Below are 12418 nucleotides of genomic sequence, written 5' to 3'. Positions count from 1 at the left end.
TGGCTTCTGTGTCTCCTCTATAGGGGATGATGGAGCCGGTGGCGGCAGACACCCCCCGTTCTCCGGTGAGGACCCCCCATGTGGCGCTCCCCGGGTGGTCCCCGCGCCCCCTCGCCCCGGTGCTTCCCACAGGGAACGTACGGAAATACCCGGTCATCAGACAACGCGGCTTCTACTCTGACATCCTGAGCCACAGCGCCGCCCCGCTGGTCACAGTGAGTACTGCAGTGTGTCAGTCTGGAGCCCAGCGCTGGACTGCGATACCATATAACGCTGACCCGGTATATTCCAGGAGGGGAACACCGGACCGGACCTACAGCCGGATCTCACCAGACAAGCGGATCAGGAGCCCAATACACCCAAAGGTGAGCGAGGGGTCTGTCCTGTCACACTGTAACGCCTCCTCTGCAGTGGGGGGATCCTCTCCTCCTCATGTCCTGTCACACTGTAACGTCTCCTCTGCAGTGGGGGGATCCTCTCCTCATGTCCTGTCACACTGTAACGTCTCCTCTGCAGTGGGGGGATCCTCTCCTCCTCATGTCCTGTCACACTGTAACGCCTCCTCTGCAGTGGGGGGATCCTCTCCTCATGTCCTGTCACACTGTAACGCCTCCTCTGCAGTGGGGGGATCCTGTCCTCCTCATGTCCTGTCACACTGTAACGTCTCCTCTGCAGTGAGCAGCTTTGCGGTGCCCTCTGACCTCGGCAGGGTCCTGGAGAAGCAGGTCTATGGTCCCACCACTGAGGTTCTGCTGAAATCCGACTTCTCCAGGAGGGGCTACGAGCCCAAAGTCCAGCTGCCCTTCACCGTGCCCCCCGGGCAGTGCCCCCGGAAGATCGAGCTGGAGAGGTGAGACACTGTAACGACTGAGTACACTGACCATAGGTTGCACCAGAGCCTGATGATCACAGCTGAGGGTCTGTTTCAATTGTATCCAGTCTATATAATCCTCTGTATGCAAAACACAGAAGCGACACAAATCCCTCACTGACAGGTTGTTACAATGTGTCAGTCTGTTACCTGCTCTCCGGCGCCTTGTAGTACCTGCGTCCGGTGCACGGATAAGTCCCGGTGCAGCAAAAAGCATCTGATCAACACGTTCCGGCTGGAACCTTCCTGAATACCAAGGACACAAACCACAACATGTGAGACAGAAACATGCGGCACTGAGTTTATGTTCTTATGACTAAAAAACAATATAAAACATGGTCTTCCTGACAGGTACTAGATCATGTGACCTGGGAGAGCAGGTACTAGATCACGTGACCTGGGAGAGCAGGTACTAGATCATGTGACCTGGGAGAGCAGGTACTAGATCATGTGACCTGGGAGAGCAGGTACTAGATCATGTGACCTCAGAGAGCAGGTACTAGATCATGTGACCTCAGAGAGCAGGTACTAGATCATGTGACCTGGGAGAGCAGGTACTAGATCATGTGACCTGGGAGAGCAGGTACTAGATCATGTGACCTGGGAGAGCAGGTACTAGATCATGTGACCTGGGAGAGCAGGTACTAGATCATGTGACCTGGGAGAGCAGGTACTAGATCATGTGACCTGGGAGAGCAGGTACTAGATCATGTGACCTGGGAGAGCAGGTACTAGATCATGTGACCTGGGAGAGCAGGTACTAGATCATGTGACCTCAGAGAGCATGTACTAGATCATGTGACCTCAGAGAGCAGGTACTAGATCATGTGACCTGGGAGAGCAGGTACTAGATCACGTGACCTGGGAGAGCAGGTACTAGATCACGTGACCTGGGAAAGCAGGTACTAGATCACGTGACCTCGGAGAGCAGGTACTAGAGCACGAGACCTCGGAGAGCAGGTACTAGATCACGTGACCTGGGAGAGCAGGTACTAGATCACGTGACCTCGGAGAGCAGGTACTAGATCACGTGACCTGGGAGAGCAGGTACTAGATCACGTGACCTGGGAGAGCAGGTACTAGATCACGTGACCTCAGAGAGCATGTACTAGATCACGTGACCTCAGAGAGCAGGTACTAGATCACGTGACCTCAGAGAGCAGGTACTAGATCACGTGACCTCGAAGAGCAGGTACTAGATCACGTGACCTGGGAGAGCAGGTACCAGATCACGTAACCTCGGAGAGCAGGTACCAGATCACGTGACCTCGGAGAGCAGGTACCAGATCACGTGACCTCGGAGAGCAGGTACCAGATCACGTGACCTCGGAGAGCAGGTACTAGATCACGTGACCTCGGAGAGCAGGTACTAGATCACGTGACCTCGGAGAGCAGGTACTAGATCACGTGACCTCGGAGAGCAGGTACTAGATCACGTGACCTAGGAGAGCAGGTACTAGATCACGTGACCTCGGAGAGCAGGTACTAGATCACGTGACCTCGGAGAGCAGGTACTAGATCACGTGAACTGGGAGAGCAGGTACTAGATCACGTGACCTGGGAGAGCAGGTACTAGATCACGTGACCTGGGAGAGCAGGTACTAGATCACGTGACCTGGGAGAGCAGGTACTAGATCACGTGACCTGGGAGAGCAGGTACTAGATCACGTGACCTGGGAGAGCAGGTACTAGATCACGTGACCTGGGAGAGCAGGTACTAGATCACGTGACCTGGGAGAGCAGGTACTAGATCACGTGACCTGGGAGAGCAGGTACTAGATCACGTGACCTGGGAGAGCAGGTACTAGATCACGTGACCTGGGAGAGCAGGTACTAGATCACGTGACCTCGGAGAGCAGGTACTAGATCACGTGACCTCGGAGAGCAGGTACTAGATCACGTGACCTGGGAGAGCAGGTACTAGATCACGTGACCTGGGAGAGCAGGTACTAGATCACGTGACCTGGGAGAGCAGGTACTAGATCACGTGACCTGGGAGAGCAGGTACTAGATCACGTGACCTGGGAGAGCAGGTACTAGATCACGTGACCTGGGAGAGCAGGTACTAGATCACGTGACCTCGGAGAGCAGGTACTAGATCATGTGACCTCGGAGAGCAGGTACTAGATCATGTGACCTCGGGGAGCAGGTACTAGATCATGTGACCTGGGAGAGCAGGTACTAGATCATGTGACCTGGGAGAGCAGGTACTAGATCATGTGACCTGGGAAAGCAGGTACTAGATCATGTGACCTCTAAGAGCAGGTACTAGATCATGTGACCTGGGAGAGCAGGTACTAGATCATGTGACCTCGGAGAGCAGGTACTAGATCATGTGACCTCGGAGAGCAGGTACTAGATCATGTGACCTGGGAGAGCATGTACTAGATCATGTGACCTCAGAGAGCAGGTACTAGATCATGTGACCTCGGAGAGCAGGTACTAGATCATGTGACCTCGGAGAGCAGGTACTAGATCACGAGACCTGGGAGAGCAGGTACTAGATCACGTGACCTGGGAGAGCAGGTACTAGATCACGTGACCTGGGAGAGCAGGTACTAGATCACGTGACCTGGGAGAGCAGGTACTAGATCACGTGACCTGGGAGAGCAGGTCCTAGATCATGTGACCTCTAAGAGCAGGTACTAGATCATGTGACCTGGGAGAGCAGGTACTAGATCATGTGACCTCGGAGAGCAGGTACTAGATCATGTGACCTCGGAGAGCAGGTACTAGATCATGTGACCTGGGAGAGCATGTACTAGATCATGTGACCTCAGAGAGCAGGTACTAGATCATGTGACCTCGCAGAGCAGGTACTAGATCATGTGACCTCGGAGAGCAGGTACTAGATCACGAGACCTGGGAGAGCAGGTACTAGATCACGTGACCTGGGAGAGCAGGTCCTAGATCATGTGACCTCTAAGAGCAGGTACTAGATCATGTGACCTGGGAGAGCAGGTACTAGATCATGTGACCTCGGAGAGCAGGTACTAGATCATGTGACCTCGGAGAGCAGGTACTAGATCATGTGACCTGGGAGAGCATGTACTAGATCATGTGACCTCAGAGAGCAGGTACTAGATCATGTGACCTCGGAGAGCAGGTACTAGATCATGTGACCTCGGAGAGCAGGTACTAGATCACGAGACCTGGGAGAGCAGGTACTAGATCACGTGACCTGGGAGAGCAGGTACTAGATCACGTGACCTGGGAGAGCAGGTACTAGATCACGTGACCTGGGAGAGCAGGTACTAGATCACGTGACCTGGGAGAGCAGGTCCTAGATCATGTGACCTGGGAGAGCAGGTACCAGATCATGTGACCTCGGAGAGCAGGTCCTAGATCATGTGACCTGGGAGAGCAGGTACCAGATCATGTGACCTCGGAGAGCAGGTACCAGATCATGTGACCTGGGAGAGCAGGTACCAGATCATGTGACCTCGGAGAGCAGGCACCAGATCATGTGACCTCGGAGAGCAGGTACCAGATCATGTGACCTCGGAGAGCAGGTACCAGATCATGTGACCTCGGAGAGCAGGTACCAGATCATGTGACCTCGGGGCTGAGCTTTTTGCTGTACGGTGACCTGTGAGGATGTAACAGAGCTGGGAAATGGTCCTTGTGCTCCAGTCTGTAATTGTAACAACCCCTCAGCTGTGAGAAGTATCAAGCTGCTTGATTTGGTAGGACAGTTTGTGTATGACGGGACACAGGGAGTGAAGTGCGTGGATCCATCCTGTGTACATGGCCACGGCGCGTGTCCCTGATATATACATGACGCATTTAACCCCTGCCTCCCCAGGAGAAGACGCGAATACCTGAACCTGGATGTATCTCAGCTGCTGGAGAACGAGGGCGTGGACTCAAATCTGCTGGTGCCCCGCAGCAGTGACCCCAGCACCCAGAACAGCGGCCACCTACTTCCTCCATACCTACCCCTAGAGGTAAACAGCACTGCCCCCTACAGGACAGGATGAAATAAAAACCCAGAGCAGGATTGTTGTTACAGTGTTCCATATCCTGTCAACAGGTGTTTGATGATGAAGAATTTGATATTAGGACCTGGGCTGATTGGCTGAGCCTGGGGTACGAGGAGGGGTCAAGTGTCAGGAAACCCGTGCCAGGGCGAGCGCTTCTCCCAGTGGATGATGTCCTGGGGCACAGTAAGTTATTACATCTGTGATGTATCATACCCCAGAGCTGCACTCACTATTCTGCTGTTGGTGCAGTCACTGTGTACATACATGACATTACTTATCCTGTACTGATCCTGAGTTACATCCTGTATTATACTCCAGAGCTGCACTCACTATTCTGCTGCTGGTGCAGTCACTGTGTACATACATGACATTACTTATCCTGTACTGATCCTGAGTTACATCCTGTATTATACTCCAGAGCTGCACTCACTATTCTGCTGCTGGTGCAGTCACTGTGTACATACATGACATTACTTATCCTGTACTGATCCTGAGTTACATCCTGTATTATACCCCAGAGCTGCACTCACTATTCTGCTGCTGGTGCAGTCACTGTGTACATACATGACATTACTTATCCTGTACTGATCCTGAGTTACATCCTGTATTATACTCCAGAGCTGCACTCACTATTCTGCTGCTGGTGCAGTCACTGTGTACATACATGACATTACTTATCCTGTACTGATCCTGAGTTACATCCTGTATTATACCCCAGAGCTGCACTCACTATTCTGCTGCTGGTGCAGTCACTGTGTACATACATGACATTACTTATCCTGTACTGATCCTGAGTTACATCCTGTATTATACCCCAGAGCTGCACTCACTATTCTGCTGCTGGTGTAGATTATTGTTAACCCTTTATCTTCCTTCCTCACTCTCTGTAGAAGACCCTAAGAACCCGCAGTTGCAGTATAAATGGTGTAACGTTGGGGTCCTGGAATACGATGAAGAGAAGAAGTTGTTCTTAGTCCATAAGTCCACAGACATGCGGCTGATGACTGCGGCAGACTGCAGAGCGCCACACTCAGGTACCCGGGAGTATTACACTTTATATACAGGGGTTGTTGTTCTCGGGTAGGAAACCTCCTCACTGCTTGCTGTCACTGAATGGGAGCAGTGTAACTTACCACAAAAGGATGAAATCTCATCGTGACTGTAAACTTTGTACAGTTGATGGTTTGTTACATTGTATCATGTCCTAGCAATGAGCTTTGTTTCCCGTCTCTATTCCTGCGCTGAGACATTGTAACAAACCCTCTGTAAGAGCCATGAGGTCCATGTGGGTGACATTCATTGAGGTCCTGCATACATTTCCTTACATTTTAGGGGTGCCCTCCCCGACCTCCTTCCAGTACTGGGTCCCCCGGATCAGGCTGATGTTTTGCGCTGAGAATCCGCGGTGGTTTGCGCAGAGGATTGTAGCGGCGGGTCAGCTGCGGAGGAAGACGGAGGCGCTGCTCCTGTATAACCTGTACGTGGACTGTATGCCGGCCAGCGGGAGCCGCAACGTCACCGCCGAGAGTCTGCACCGCATGAGGGAGCGGCTGCTGAGCACGGCACGCCTGAAGAAGGACGACGCGTATGTATGACGCCTCACACTGCTGTGCTCTGTGCACTGAGCCTCTACAAAGTCCTCTGCTCTGAGTTAAAGGGTTTGGATTGGGATATTTCAGATTATTGCCTTCTGAAGTTATAGAAATAATATATAGAGAGCATACTCCCCTCGCTCCACGCCCCCGCTACAGCAGCAGTTACCGGCCGCACTGGGTGTGCACTCTCCCTGTGACCTCACAGTCAGCCTCAATGTATCTGACATTTCCTAATCCCAGACAACCCCTTTAAACAGAGGGCTGTACAGATGTTCAATGCACAGAGCACAGCAGTGTGAGGTCTGATTACTCATCTCTCCAGGGACAATACATAACACTGCTGCAGAGAGCACAGAGCACAGCAGTGTGAGGTCTGATTACACATCTCTCCAGGGACAATACATAACACTGGCTGCAGAGAGCACAGAGCACAGCAGTGTGAGGTCTGATTACACATCTCTCAAGGGACAATACATAACACTGGCTGCAGAGAGCACAGAGCACAGCAGTGTGAGGTCTGATTATACATCTCTCCAGGGACAATACATAACACTGGCTGCAGAGAGCACAGAGCACAGCAGTGTGAGGTCTGATTACACATCTCTCCAGGGACAATACATAACATTGGCTGCCGAGAGCACAGAGCACAGCAGTGTGAGGTGTGATTATACTTCTCTCCAGAGACTATACATAACACTGGCTGCAGAGAGCACAGAGCACAGCAGTGTGAGGTCTGATTACACATCTCTCCAGGGACAGTACATAACACTGGCTGCAGAGAGCACAGCAGTGTGAGGTCTGATTACACATCTCTCCAGGGACAATACATAACACTGGCTGCAGAGAGCACAGAGCACAGCAGTGTGAGGTCTGATTACACATCTCTCCAGGGACAATACATAACACTGGCTGCACATAACACTGGCTGCACTGGCTGCACAGAGCACAGAGCACAGCAGTGTGAGGTCTGATTACACATCTCTCCAGGGACAATACATAACACTGGCTGCAGAGAGCACAGAGCACAGCAGTGTGAGGTCTAATTACACATCTCTCCAGGGACAATACATAACATTGGCTGCAGAGAGCACAGAACACAGCAGTGTGAGGTCTAATTACACATCTCTCCAGGGACAATACATAACACTGGCTGCACAGAGCACAGCAGTGTGAGGTCTGATTACACTGTTGCAGTGACAATAACCAAAAATGTTCAAGTTTGCTACCCCATAGTATTATACATACAGAGTTGCAACGGTCAGAACTTCTGCTGTTATGGAGAGACGGTCACACTGGCTGATCATCAATAATCTAGGACATGTGATTTTCACCACCTACCTGCTACCTACCCTCTTTCCATGGATGGATTCTAATATGATTGGACATTTCTGGTGAGGGGGACACTACTGTATGAATATTATATTTCCCAGCATGCATCAGATGATGAGACACCTGGAGATGGAGGTCGGCCTGGACTATGAGCGCACAATGAATAAGCTGATCTTTGATCGACTCGTCTCCTCCAAACCTCACAAGTTTTCCTACATGACTCTCCCAGACAAGGCCGAGGAGCAGATCCAGCGGAAAGGTAGAGGTTCTGTAACTGTGTGGTACGTGCGCTGATACATTGTAACAGACAGTCAGGACACAACCTGCGCTGATACATTGTAACAGACAGCCAGGACACAACCTGCGCTGATACATTGTAACAGACAACAATAAACAGCCTGTGCTGATACATTGTAACGGACAGTCAGTATACAACCTGCGCTGATACATTGTAACAGACAGCCAGGACACAACCTGCGCTGATACATTGTAACAGACAGCCAGGACACAACCTGCGCTGATACATTGTAACAGACAGCCAGGACACAGCCTGTGCTGATACATTGTAACAGACAGTCAGGACACAATCTGCGCTGACACATTGTAACATACAGCCAGGACACAACCTGTGCTGATACATTGTAACGGACAGTCAGTATACAACCTGCGCTGACACATTGTAAAAAACAGCCAGGACACAACCTGCGCTGATACATTGTAACAGACAGCCAGGACACAACCTGCGCTGATACATTGTAACAGACAGCCAGGACACAGCCTGTGCTGATACATTGTAACGGACAGTCAGTATACAACCTGCGCTGACACATTGTAACAGACAGCCAGGACACAACCTGCGCTGATACATTGTAACAGACAACAATACACAGCCTGTGCTGATACATTGTAACGGACAGTCAGTATACAACCTGCGCTGATACATTGTAACAGACAGCCAGGACACAACCTGCGCTGATACATTGTAACAGACAGCCAGGACACAACCTGCGCTGATACATTGTAACAGACAGCCAGGTCATAACCTGCGCTGATACACTGTAACAGACAGTCAGTATACAACCTGCGCTGACACATTGTAACAGACAGCCAGGACACAACCTGCGCTGATACATTGTAACAGACAGCCAGGACACAACCTGCACTGATACATTGTAACAGGCAGCCAGGACACAACCTGCGCTGATACATTGTAACAGACAGCCAGGACACAACCTGCGCTGATACATTGTAACAAACAGTCAGGACACAACCTGCACTGATACATTGTAACAGGCAGCCAGGACACAACCTGCACTGATACATTGTAACAGACAGTCAGGACACAACCTGCGCTTATACATTGTCACAGACAGTCAGGACACAACCTGCGCTGATACATTGTCACAGGCAGTCAGGACACAACCTGCGCTTACACATTGTCATAGACAGTCAGGACACAACCTGCGCTGCTACATTGTCACAGACAGTCAGGAAACAACCTGCGGTTATACATTGTCACAGACAGTCAGGACACAACCTGCGCTGATACATTGTAACAGACAGTCAGGACACAATCTGCGCTGCTACATTGTCACAGACAGTCAGGAAACAACCTGCGCTGACACATTGTAACAGACAGTCAGGACACAACCTGCGCTTATACATTGTCACAGGCAGTCAGGACACAATCTGCGCTGATACATTGTCACAGTCAGTCAGGACACAACCTGCGCTGATACATTGTAACAGACAGTCAGGACACAATCTGTGCTGCTACATTGTCACAGACAGTCAGGAAACAACCTGCGCTTATACATTGTCACAGACAGTCAGGACACAACCTGCGCTGATACATTGTAACAGACAGTCAGGACACAACCTGCGCTTATACATTGTCACAGACAGTCAGGACACAACCTGCGCTGATACATTGTAACAGACAGTCAGGACACAATCTGTGCTGATACATTGTAACAAACAGTCAGGACACAACCTGTGCTGATACATTGTAACAGACAGTCAGGACACAACCTGCGCTGATACATTGTAACAGGCAGCCAGGACACAACCTGCACTGATACACTGTAACAGACAGTCGGGGCACAACCTGCGCTGATACATTGTAACAGACTGTCGAGACATAACCTGCAGCCTCATCTTCGTTTCTTGTCCGTCGTAGGGTTAATTGATATTCCCAAGTATCCGTTCTCCAAGAATCGGTCCGCGTTCACCTTCACCACCCTCCTGACCCGGTCAGAGGTCATCACCTCCCTCTGCAAGGTGCGAACCGAATGCAACAAGGCGGCGGCCATGACCCTGTTCCACTCCACCCTGACCAAGTGCGCACGGCTGGAGGAGTTTGAGCAGACGCAGTCACAGACCTTCTCCCAGGTACCTGCTGTCCTCACTTATCCTCTAGTCACATCCAAAGCTGCAGCTACATTACTGACAGCAGCCCAGACACAACACAAGGGACATGCTGGCGCTGAAGCAGCTGAGATCCATTGGGCCTGTGCGTAATGCCACAGAATGGGAGACCCAAGCTGCCACTTTGCGATGTTACACTGCTGTGCTCTGTGCTCTCTGCAGCCAGTGTTATGTATAGTCCCTGGAGAGATGTGTAATCAGACCTCACACTGCTGTGCTCTGTGCTCCCTGCAGCCAGTGTTATGTATAGTCCCTGGAGAGATGTGTAATCAGACCTCACACTGCTGTGCTCTGTGCTCTCTGCAGCCAGTGTTATGTATTGTCCCTGGAGAGATGCGTAATCAGACCTCACACTGCTGTGCTCTGTGCTCTCTGCAGCCAGTGTTATGTATTGTCCCTGGAGAGATGTGTAATCACACCTCACACTGCTGTGCTCTGTGCTCTCTGCAGCCAGTGTTATGTATTGTCCCTGGAGAGATGCGTAATCATACCTCACACTGCTGTGCTCTGTGCTCTCTGCAGCCAGTGTTATGTATTGTCCCTGGAGAGATGTGTAATCAGACCTCACACTGCTGTGCTCTGTGCTCCCTGCAGCCAGTGTTATGTATTGTCCCTGGAGAGATGTGTAATCAGACCTCACACTGCTGTGCTCTGTGCTCTCTGCAGCCAGTGTTATGTATTGTCCCTGTAGAGATGTGTAATCAGACCTCACACTGCTGTGCTCTGTGCTCTCTGCAGCCAGTGTTATGTATTGTCCCTGGAGAGATGTGTAATCAGACCTCACACTGCTGTGCTCTGTGCTCTCTGCAGCCAGTGTTATGTACTGTTCCTGGAGAGATGTGTAATCAGACCTCACACTGCTGTGCTCTGTGCTCTCTGCAGCCAGTGTTATGTATTGTCCCTGGAGAGATGTGTAATCAGTCCTCACACTGCTGTGCTCTGTGCTCTCTGCAGCCAGTGTTATGTATTGTCCCTGGAGAGATGTGTAATCAGACCTCACACTGCTGTGCTCTGTGCTCTCTGCATTCAGCTGCTCCACGGTCACTCCCCTCTACTCTAAGTAAGTGTTGCTGTATAAATACTATAGCAGTTACGCAGAGAGGAGGGGTTGTTGAGCAGATCCAATATGGAGAGTACAGAGCACAGCAGTGTGAGGACCCGACCCTAGTGCACTGGAAAAGCTACAATCCTAGAATATAAATCCACACCATGTCCATCTTTTTCGGGACATTTCCTAATTTTGGGTGCGGTCTTCTTGGTCTCTGACAGTTTCCCTTTATACAATGTAAATTTCTATTCACTGACCAGAAGCAGAGATCCAGTATGAAGTTGTATAACCTCTCATATTATCCGTCCTGTGAGGTTCTGATACAGTCCAGTACACAACGCACACAGCAGGAGAACAAGCAGGGGGCGCGAGGCTCCATCACTGGACTCAGGACCTTCCTCTTCTCGTTGTTCCAGGTCCAGTTGTTTCTGAAGGACAGCTGGGTCAGCACCCTGAAGAACGCCGTGCGCAGCAGCCTCCGAGACGTCGGGAAAGGCTGGTACGACCTGAGCGAGTGCAACTGGGAGGTGTACACCATGTCCAAGCTCCGCCAGCTGATGGAACTCATCAAGTTTAACCTGCAGGACTCCCTGCGCTTCCTGGTGCAGGACTCCATCGTCAGCTTCACCCAATTCATACTGGATGCTTGTCACAGCGTCTTATCCTGTCCTGAGGAGCTGCAGTGGGGGGGAGACCTCATCAACAGCCCCTACAAGTAAGACCCCACCCATCCTGTATCATACCCCAGAGCTGCACTCACTATTCTGCTGCTGGTGCAGTCACTGTGTACATACATGACATTACTATCCTGTACTGATCCTGAGTTACATCCTGTATTATATTCCAGAGCTGCACTCACTATTCTGCTGCTGGTGCAGTCACTGTGTACATACATGACATTACTTATCCTGTACTGATCCTGAGTTACATCCTGTATTATACCCCAGAGCTGCACTCACTATTCTGCTGCTGGTGCAGTCACTGTGTACATACATGACATTACTTATCCTGTACTGATCCTGAGTTACATCCTGTATTATACTCACTATTCTGCTGCTGGTGCAGTCACTGTGTACATACATGACATTACTTATCCTGTACTGATCCTGAGTTACATCCTGTATTATACCCCAGAGCTGCACTCACTATTCTGCTGCAGGTGCAG

The 12418-nt window shown here is 50.8% G+C and overlaps 1 protein-coding gene across 1 annotated transcript in view; it reads left to right on the top strand.

Annotated features, from left to right (window-relative positions):
• DNAH1 (dynein axonemal heavy chain 1) overlaps positions 1 to 12418 on the top strand; it is a 57351-nt gene that overhangs the window by 853 nt on the left and 44080 nt on the right. The window contains exons 2-11 of the mRNA XM_072127938.1: positions 24 to 215; positions 293 to 365; positions 676 to 850; positions 4677 to 4818; positions 4905 to 5037; positions 5745 to 5888; positions 6187 to 6439; positions 7880 to 8037; positions 9958 to 10169; positions 11670 to 11968. Coding sequence (XP_071984039.1) covers positions 27 to 215; positions 293 to 365; positions 676 to 850; positions 4677 to 4818; positions 4905 to 5037; positions 5745 to 5888; positions 6187 to 6439; positions 7880 to 8037; positions 9958 to 10169; positions 11670 to 11968 — 1778 coding nt within the window. The 5' untranslated portion in view covers positions 24 to 26. The remainder of the gene's footprint in view (positions 1 to 23; positions 216 to 292; positions 366 to 675; positions 851 to 4676; positions 4819 to 4904; positions 5038 to 5744; positions 5889 to 6186; positions 6440 to 7879; positions 8038 to 9957; positions 10170 to 11669; positions 11969 to 12418) is intronic.

The sequence above is a fragment of the Engystomops pustulosus genome, chromosome 10 (assembly GCF_040894005.1).
Source record: "Engystomops pustulosus chromosome 10, aEngPut4.maternal, whole genome shotgun sequence".
NCBI classification, from domain to species: domain Eukaryota; kingdom Metazoa; phylum Chordata; class Amphibia; order Anura; family Leptodactylidae; genus Engystomops; species Engystomops pustulosus.
This window is presented reverse-complemented; position numbering and strand designations above follow the sequence as displayed.